This window comes from Buceros rhinoceros, unplaced genomic scaffold (assembly GCF_000710305.1).
Source record: "Buceros rhinoceros silvestris isolate BGI_N320 unplaced genomic scaffold, ASM71030v1 scaffold17266, whole genome shotgun sequence".
Taxonomy (NCBI): Eukaryota; Metazoa; Chordata; class Aves; order Bucerotiformes; family Bucerotidae; genus Buceros; species Buceros rhinoceros.
In genome coordinates this window covers 1-10,067 of record NW_010415995.1, presented here as the reverse complement: position 1 = coordinate 10,067, position 10,067 = coordinate 1, and the positions used below count along the sequence as shown (strand labels likewise).

The 10,067-nt window shown below is 42.9% G+C and overlaps 1 protein-coding gene across 1 annotated transcript; it reads right to left on the bottom strand.

Moving 5' to 3' along the window:
* Positions 1-637: 637 nt before the first annotated feature.
* BRS3 (bombesin-like receptor 3) lies at positions 638-5,087 on the bottom strand. The gene is made up of 3 exons (XM_010137642.1): positions 4,657-5,087; positions 1,613-1,964; positions 638-1,045 (listed from the first exon to the last, which is right to left on the bottom strand). The coding sequence occupies exons 1-3, from the start codon at positions 5,085-5,087 to the stop codon at positions 638-640; spliced, it is 1,191 nt and encodes a 396-aa protein (XP_010135944.1).
* Positions 5,088-10,067: the final 4,980 nt, after the last annotated feature.

Genomic DNA, 10,067 nt, shown 5'->3' with positions numbered 1-10,067 from the left:
CTTTTTAGGAGAGCTGCTCACCTGCTCATTCCCTATGAAGAGAAAGGCATCTCTTACAGGGCAGTCAGCTCTCAGCCAGAGGTTCAGAGTAAGTGACTGACAGAGCAAAGGCTCATGTGGATCTCACCCATAATGCTTTTTCTTACTACACCATACCACATTTCCTTTCAAAATGTCCCCTTTAACATTTGGGACAAGAAAAGAAATAGGTAAAACCTCTGCCTGCTTGATGGCGTTATGAAGGTAAGTGGTTTCACTTGCTCGCTGTCGATGCCAGTGCTTGACAGAGGGAGCTCTCAGTCACAAGTCAAAGAAAAGCCACCAAGAGCAAAACCATCCTCACAGCCCATTCTCACACCAACTCTGCTGACTCCTGTCCTGCCCAGTTCAGGAATTCCACCTAGGGATCTGTGTTCGAGCTTGGAACATGAACAATCTCATTGAGCTTTTACACTGCAAACTTCAGCTGTTGCAGCTTCTTCTCCCACACGGTTTGATTTCTTTATTGTCTATTTAAAAAAATGAGGAACTCTCGATGAAAACTTCAACAGGCCAAGGCATGGCACCTCTTTCCGGGATCCCAGAAGTAATGATTTGATTGCAAAGGCTGTTTCTGTCCTTCTTCACCCCAGACAGACTAAACACTTTCCTCTTCTTTTGTGATACTATAATCTGTCAGCAGTGTGACGCTGATTTCTGAGCCGTGCGTGCTGCCCGTGACTGACAGGGCTCTGGTAGGCGTGTTACTGTGGGTAGCACTGGGAGGCTTCGTACGAAATTTTGCCTTACAGCACAAGACTTGCTTCTTAAAATGTTGCCGGAAACTTTTACTCAGCCAATAAAGAGCAAAAGGATTGACGCAGGAATTGCTGAAGGCCAAGGCACGGGAAAAAATAGTCGCTATCAGATGAAAGGTGGAAGCATCTACAGAAGCGTGGTATGTAAAAGAGCGGTATAGGTAGAGGATGTGGTTAGGCAGCCAGCAAAAGGCAAACAAAGCAACAAGCACCAGCACTGTTTTTGCAACTCTCTTGCGGGATTCAATCTACGAGAAAATAATGTATACGTGGTATTAATAGCAATTAGTAATACCTGTTTTTGTAGTTGGTGCTGAGTTTCAAAGGGGTGTAAAAGGTTAAATGCATTAGTAACCAAAAAAGCAAAACGGAAAAAGAAACAACAGGAAACCAGCAGAAAAATAAATCTATTTCTTAACTTTTAACAAAGTATTTCCAGTGCAGAGCACATTCCCTTTCCATTATAAATCACGTCTCAGTCTCATCTAGACCAGGATTTGAAAGTACCAGAGTCAATGTGTCAGCTCACACAGAGGAGGTCTCAGTGTTTACAACTGCATTGAATTGTAAACGTGTTAACTCCTGATTTTAATAGGGTCATAAGAAAGCAAAGCAAACCCCATCCTCTTTAGGAAAGCGTGCACGCTGACAATGAAGTTACTGAGCCCTGAGCATGGGCTGAAGCACCTAGCTGAGTCGGGAGTGCCACTATGGGCTGAGCTTGTGGAGCTTTTCATTCTACTACCAGAATTCAGGCTTCAGCAGCATGGTAGATTTTGAAAAGTTGGACAATTTAGTGCTTGATCATAACTTACCTGTTTACGGGCATGACCATGGTCTTCTGCCGGCATGTTGGCTGTACTTTTATATAAAGTTCTGGCGATAAGAAAGTAGTAGACAGAAATGACAGCTAAGGGCACAATATAGAACACTAAGAAGCAAACCAGGGAGTGAGCTTCCTGCAGGATCTTCTCGGATACCGGATAGGGGGCACATGCCTCAAAAGTTACATTTTTCTCAGGATTGCTGAAAGAATACAAATCTGAAAAAACAGCCTCTGGGATGGCGAGTATCATGGAGAGGATCCAAACGCAGCCAGCTTTACAGCAGGTCTTCAGGAGCGCGTCTGAAGTCTGCAGTTCCAAGGGCTTAACGATGGCTCTGTACCTAAAACCAACCAACATCACTGTCAGACTAAACACAGAAATAGTGCAAGCACTCACAACGCAGACTTCTCGAGGATGAAGCCATCTCTGTTCTCGCTAAACTACGGGTGGTAGAATTGTCTTGGAAATGAAAGTAGATATGAGCTCTTTGTAATTAAGATGGAAACATAAAAGTTAACTTTAAGCATGAATTTTAATGAATTTGCTGGCAGGACGTGACGTTAAAGTCTTCCAAAGTAAAGATGACTTCTACTGTTTGGACTAGGAACACTCAGGGCAATCATCTCTCTTATTTTTATGGCACTGCCTAGAAATGTAAATGAGGGAATTAGTATGCCAAACTGGTAAAGGTAGGAAGCACGTTAACTGTTTTATGAACACATGAAACCAAGCGTGCGCGCCCCTCCTTGCTTCCGTTGTTCTTGAGATTCCCAGCTGAGTGCAGTGATCTGACTCAAAATAGTGCTCTGGGATTCATTCATATTTATAAAACAGGACTAACACTGCTGTTGATGCATGGCTGTGATTCTGCAGCACGTGGACTGAGTCAGACGTATGAGAAAAATCTGGGTAGATCTATAAATGTGTGAAAATCTGTGAGGATAGGGGACATGGAAAAAGTACCAACTTCCATGAAGGTGGATGAAGCACAGGAAACAATACACCCTGCTCCCAAAGTATCCGGTACTCTCGATGATGCAGAAAGAAGAGACCCCTCCAGGGGGGTGCGAGACTGGCGTGGAAGGAAAGGCAGTGAAAAAGGATCCACAGGATCAGACATTTTGCATTTTGCACAACCTGAGGATCTGGTCTTTTCTCCTCTAGGCAAATCTAAATAGCAAACTGCAAGATGAACTGCTAGTTAACAAATAAATACCATTTTTATTGACTTCAAGCTCTTCTAGTATACTGGAAGTATGACAGTCTGGCATTGCACACGTGACTGACGTGCTGAACTCTCTCGGTGAGGTTAACATACAGTTACCCTGTGAAAATGGAGCATTAGGTATCAGCTACCATGAGGAATTAAATACAGAAGCAACTGCCAAATGACAGAATCATGCAATAGTGGTTGGAAAGGGACATTTCAGAGGTCATCTAGTCTGTGATGGATTCTTAGCTGATGTCATACGGCACCAGGTCTTATGACAGATAGCTCAGTGAAAACATTAGCTTAATATTTAGTAGCAGGAGTTAAAAGAACACACCAAACCCCAAAAAACCCCAACAGTGAAGCAAAATGTTAGGAATTACTTGGAGAACAATGGAGAGCAAAAGAGACTATTGTGCAACTACATCTCTGGTTCACGCAGCTCTTGAGCATCATGTGCTGCTCTGCACACCTTAACTGCAAAAAACCCAAAATAAAACAAAAGAAAGCATGCTAAGGAGAGAACGTAACATGGATAGCCTGGAGAGATGACTAGGGATCAGTCTTGTCTGGTGCAAGAGCCAGGGCCATCAGATGAAGCCACGTGCAAAGAAAAAAGAGGAGTTTGTTATGCAACAGGCAGTGAAAGTCATCGCTAAATGAGTTCAGGAAGAAACTGAGCAAGGAGCTAGAAGAGAAACCCACCGAGGTTACTAAATAGAAGCCACATCTGCTCAGGAGGTCACCTGAAGGCTTAGGGTCTCAGTGTAGTGTGGATAGCGTTTTTATTCTTCCTGCACTTTTTTTGTCCTCATACTGCCACTGGAGTAGTGGAAGGCTAGTTTTGGCTTGTGCGGTCCCTTGATCTGACCCAGCGTGGCCATTCCTGTGTCGGCTGATTTTTATTTTGGAGTGCAGTAACAGCAGGATTGCTTAAATTCAGGACACATGAAGTACTTGGTAATTACACACAATCCACAATCGCTGGCATACAAGATTAAAATCTTTTTCTCTCTTTAATTCTAAAATGCATTTTGGGGTTTTCTGCTCCTTGACATGCTCGTGCTGGTTGAACTGAAATCTCATCTCAGTTTTGTTCATTCAGAAAAGAAGTGCATGGAAAACTGATTGTTCAGCAACTCCTGACAGCGGTCAGATGGGAGCACTGGTCCCTACTAATGGTGCTGTCATTGTGTAATTTCAGGACCTCTGGGCTAAAACATCTCTGGAAAATATAAAAGAACTGTAAGAGAAAATGTGCAAATTGTGTCATGTCACACTACGCACTACCAAGCTGAAAATTACTACAGCAGTGCAGTAACCATCAGATCATGAGTCGTTCATTTGTGTTTTCTTTAGGCTTTTTACCCCCCTTGCCCATCTTTTATGTTCTAGGATTTTAGAGCCTCACTGAGTGCACAGGACAAAGGGTTTCCTCTCAGACATTCTCAGTCTTATTTTTCATCTTGCTTGATTACTTTAGTGAACCACTAGGTAGCACCAGGATACCGTCTTTTCCCTGCCTTAAGCAATTCCTCTCTTCTGTACACAAAAAAACCCCATACTGTATGTACTTCAAGCTAATAAAAGGTCAAAAGAGTTTAAAAAGTCTTTCTCACTTCAGTCCATTAAAAAGAACTGCTCCAATTTTTCTAAGACACATTTTAAAATTAAATGGGAGAGTGGTTGGTTTTTTTTTTCTTTTTCTAGTCTATTACAACGTGCCATTCAATATTGTGCAAAATGATAATTTCTGCTCTTTTATCCATTTCTACCTGCACTCCTGCGCTATCTCCTGACAAACCACTTGCATCAGACCCACCTGTCAGCACTGAGAACAGTCAGGGTAAACACTGAGACTCCGACTGAGGTTAACTGGATAAAAGACAGCAGCTTGCACCCGATTCTTCCGAAGAGCCAGGTATCCACAATGTAACGCGTGGCATCTACAGGCACACAAGTTAGTAAAAGCAGGAGGTCTCCAAACGCCAGGCTGGTGATGAAGATGTTTGGCACCGTCTGCATTGATTTAATCTTGAAAAAGACTTTGATGAGTATAGCATTTCCAAGGAGACCCACTGAAATGATCACAGCGTATGTAACGTAAATTGTGCACAGTATTTCTAATCCTGGAAAGGAGTCTTCGGTCCATTTGTCGTTTGCGGTTTCATTATCAATGATCGATTTCAGTTCTGTACCATTCGTAGAGGCGCACAAAGTCTGATTAGCTGAATGCAGGTATACCTGAGGCATTTCTTTAACTGCTTCTTCCCCAGCTGGACTTAAATTGATCAAAAAATTGTTTAATATTTAGCTTGCAGCATATCAGCGAGGTTAATAGAAAGGTACAGATTTGTGTCTGAAATTAAGATTCCCGTTGTGCATTAACTACTTTCATCTCCTTCTGGGTCTCAAAACATGTCTAGAAGAAATGCACACCGATCTTGTTCCGAACTGTGTAGGAGGTGGAGAATTTTTTTATTGGCTTTTCAGCTAGTGAAGCAGAGAGGGAGGAGGAAAAAAGAGAAAAAGGTTTTCTTTAAAGATATTAGCTGGAATGATGTTTGTTTTCTTGGAGGTATCTAGCAAGTAAATATTGTACTGTAATTACTGGAGCATTGGGGTTTGCATATTACCTAGTAAATGTTTGTTAGTATTTTCCAAGATATTCTAAAAAGGAAATAAAATGTAAACCTGAAAATAGTTTTCTCGATAGTACAGGTAAGCATAGAATATACTAATGTAACACAAAACTCTGCAGTATACCTTAATGACAGGTAAAATATCTCAAAATACAGACAGCGTTTGCAGAAAAAGTCATAGAGAAGCCTGTGCTTGTCTATGCTCTGATCAGTCTTTCCATCGCAGAAATGGAGCGACTCTCCAAAAGGCAATATGAGGCTGAACTTCATGCCTATAACCCTGCTAACACTTACATTAAAGCTTGGGTTTGTCCACTGAAACAGTCCCATTGCCATCAAAACGACGACTTATGCTGCACGGAAGCCTGTGGTCTTGCAGTAATCCATGTATTTATTGGCTTGGGATGGTGCAACTGGCGATTCAGATCTTCTGGGAGAAAAATAGCATTTAATGATGCTATTTCAAAGATGCTAGTGCTATAGGTTTTCAGCAGTCAAATCTTTAACTCTGCTCTGTGGTGAACTCCTGATTAAATTTAATGTAAACTACAGTATAAGGAATGTGACCTCTTGAGTTAAATCTCCTGAAATTAAGAAAACCAAGATCTAATTCCTAAATAGTGTAAGTGGAAAAGATGTCAAAGGACAGACCTTCATGCTTTGAAAATGAAGATCAGTAGCTGGAGTATGTTTTCCTCCAGATTGTTCTTCAGCTGTGACGGTTGAATGGAGAAGGTACCCAGCTCAAATCACAAAAGCAATCTTACAGCCAAGTCATTTATCTTTAGCTGCACACACAGGTGCACAAAATCAAGTTTGTTTAATTTACTAAAAACCCCTCCTAAGTGTAATTTTCCCTCTCCCAATCCCAATCTTTGCAAACACAACTGTGCCATAGGTATCAGGTGGCCATAGACCACATGGTAGGTGGTAGATGGCAGATCAGATGGAAGATCGATACTCTGGGCCAGGTGGAAGAAGGAGTCACTGATACAAAAAGGATGGGTTAAAAATTCCAGTTATGTTTTTCAAAAGTGTTCTTAGAAGAGCACTTGTCACGATCAACCATAATATATCCTTTTATGCAGGCAGAGTATGTAGGTTGCTCACAAATTTAGGTACCTTTGAGGATGCCCAATTATGTTGTCCACCCACACTGGCATAGTACTGTGCATCATATTTAATGCAGAGTTCAGCAACCGTAGCAGATTGTGACAGTTTAATGTCAGGGAGTTACAAAAAGTGTTTAGATTTCCTGTATAGGAGAGGCAGGGTATCACCAAACATTAGGAACTAATTGTTCTCCACCAAGTGTCGAATACTCAAGGGTGGCACCTGAATGAAACGTCGGGTGTTTAGCTGAAACTGGAATTTAGCGGGAAGAAACTTGCTACTTGCCTTGAATTGCCCTAGAGGTTGGTTGATGCACCCGAGCTCAGCTAGCAGTACAGACCCGACCTCCTACAGCCCCAGAGCTTGCAGAGCCACCCCAGCGATCAGGGCTGGCAAGGTGAAATCTGAGCCTCGCTTTGTTCTGACTCTGGATCATTTCGTGTGGCAGGACAGAGGACCTGGGCTGACACCCCTCTGTGTAAGAGCTAACCCGAGGACTGGAGACTCTTGAGCTGCGAGGTGCTCCCAGCAGTTGGTTTGGGGGAGATATGAAGGGGACGGTGACAGACCTCCCAATCCCTATTTAAACCTCTCGAGGACACCAACATGTGCTGCAGATTAAAGTGGCAGAAGGGCTTAAAATTCTGTTTACTTCTGGTACTTCATGTGCTGTTTATTCCAAACTGGACCTGAAATCATACATATGAACCTGAATGCTTCGGTCTGATTCTTCACACCTCAGAAGCTCACTTTACCTGGAAACACAGACACGTTTTCGCTGCTCTCTTTCTAATAGGGCGTAGCATGTGTGTCTAACCCCACTCACAGCAGCATGAAGTTCTACTCGGTTTTCTCTTTCTGCTGAGAGATTGTTTTTTTCCCAACTTTCTGCCTTCTTGGGGGAATCTGGCAGAAGGAAGCTCCTTCATTTCTCACAGTTCTTCCTACAGTCCTTGTATTACCAGGTTTTAGCCAGTGGGCCAGGTTCTGGCTTTATGGAGCATGAGGTATTGACTGAGTCAATCGTTAGGAGGTGAAAAATATTATTTTGACAAAGCACACAAAATGACGCTGCCTAGACCCAACAAAAGCCTGAAGGACAGATAGTAAACATCAAATACCCACTTTGTTTATGATGGTGGAATTTCAGTGTGTCTGCTCCTCAATTTTGTGTGCTCTTCCATGGCTAGAAACCAAATAGGAGAAAACACACTGTTTAACACAGATTCCCATAGCACTCAGCTGAGCAAATCCAGCTGAAAAGGAAGAGAATGGCATCATTATTCCAAACATTAAACAACTGTAAGGCGTTATTTTACAGCTCTGTCTTCTGGTGCAAAGAGAAAAGCAATTGGGGTAGTTCTGGCTATTGTTTCCAGTACCAGGCTTTGCAGAAAATGGAAGTTCCTTTTGAACTCCAAGCTGAAAAAAATAATACTAGTAAAATAAGAGTACATCATTTAGCTGTAATTTTAATGCAGTGTGAATGCTGACTTAAGTCATTTCCATGTGCTGCTAGTGTCACCCACTCAGAAAAACCTCTTTCAGAAGCATTTGCTCTGCACCCAGCCAAAATACAGAGGAAACAGCCAAAATCTTAACTCCCAACAAAGAAATAGATTTTCCAAAATTGTATGATTTTGTGTGGTGTATTTCTGTTATTTCAGCATGCCCTGGTCATGCTGCGTTGATTGTTATTTATACAAATATGTCCAAATGCTTTGTCCCTCCTGCACTAGGAACACAAAACTGATCTGCACTGAGCTACAGCTGTATGAGCCAGCCTGGGTTTTTTAGGATTATTTTAACTCACTTTCTTACGTCATTATTTGTATCATTTCTGCACAGAACAGTTTAGTTGCCTTAATTCTTCTTTTACCTCTCCAACTGATTTTCAACCCTTGCTTTGCTTGCCTCTCCTAGCAATTTCACCATCTGTTTATTGCTGGCTGATGTATCTTTCTGTCTCTCCACTGAGCAAACTGACATTTATATTCCTCGAGTGTTAATGGCGGAAAGAAACGGAACAGCTTGTCTATCCTAGTCCTGAATTTTGGTAGACTCTGGTGTGGCGTCCCCTCTTTACTCAGATTAAGATCTCTGCTACAGACGAGCCTGAGTGCTATCCATGTGCCCAGGCTGTTAGCACGGAACAGGACTCTGCTGTTGGGTCACCACAGACTCGCTTCCCCGCTCCTCTCTGGAGGCAGCAAACTGATTTGGGGTCTAGCAGTCTGCCCAGATCAGTGTGAATCTTTCCCTTCCAGCAGATCTCCGTAGCCTTCCTTTTAGGTCGTCTGCTTGTGACATGAAGATGAAGAAAGGCTTTTTGCTCCTCCATCAAGAAGCCCTAACCTGGAGTCCTCTGACAACTCTAGTGTCTAAGTTGGACTCTGCAGTTGTAACTAGAATTATGTTAGCTGGAGTATCTTTCTTCCTAGAGTTTTCTGAACTGGCTTTGGCACCCGTGTTTTGGGAAGAGGAGTCCCTGCTCTAGAGACGACATTCTCAGGGATGGGTGTGCATTGCCTTGCTTCTGACTTGCATCTCTGTTGCAGCTTTAGTGTCTTCTCTTTAAACTGAAATTGCCAATAGCATGACAAATAACGGCAAGACGATGGGACAAATGGTATCGTAACTCACGTCGGCAGTAAGAGCGAAGCTTTTATCTGCCAGCCACTCAAAGGGCTGTATAACTCGTATGACTGTTCCCAATCCAGTTTCTAGTGTTCAGGCCGGCAAGTATTAAATGGGACAGGCTGGGTGCACACCCGGAACGTCGATGTCAGAGGCAGCGGTCCATGTTTAGAGCAGATTACTAACACGTCCAGGGCTGTTGCCAGTTCTGCTCTGTCCTACTGTGAGGAGGGGAATGAGTTGTTTGTGTGCGCTACATCTGAGTCCTTCCCTGATAGAGAGAACATCACCTCCGCATCTCACCAGCCATCAATGTCAGAGTGTCAGGCAGTGGGGAAGGAGGTTGCATAAGGCACTGCCCGCACTGGGTATCTCCACTTTTAAGCACAAGAGCTTGGTTTCAGTGCCTGCCGATCTCACGGTTTTCACCACTAAGTGAGAACTTCTCTATCCTGTATTTTCATGGTTTGCCATTGCCTGGTGTCCTCAGCAGCTGGAGACAAAACAGCTACTGAGATATTAAAAGGGAAAATGTGTGTCTTTTTAGGACACTAATGACAATTTTCTTGGCTGTGTCACAACCATAGCAGAGTGCAACCATTCATTGTCAAAGACTACCCATTTAGGAGAAAAACACATTATTCCTGGTTTTATCTCCCTATCACCTGTGCGCAGTGGATTCTACTCCAAGGGCAGAGGGAGCTGTGCGGGCACTGAGTGTGCATCAAATCTTGCAGTAATGTTTCACGGAATCACAGGATCACTTTGGTTGGAAGAGACCTTTAAGATCATGGATTTTGATTGGGACTTGTCATGGTTAGCAAAAGATCTCCTTGCTTTA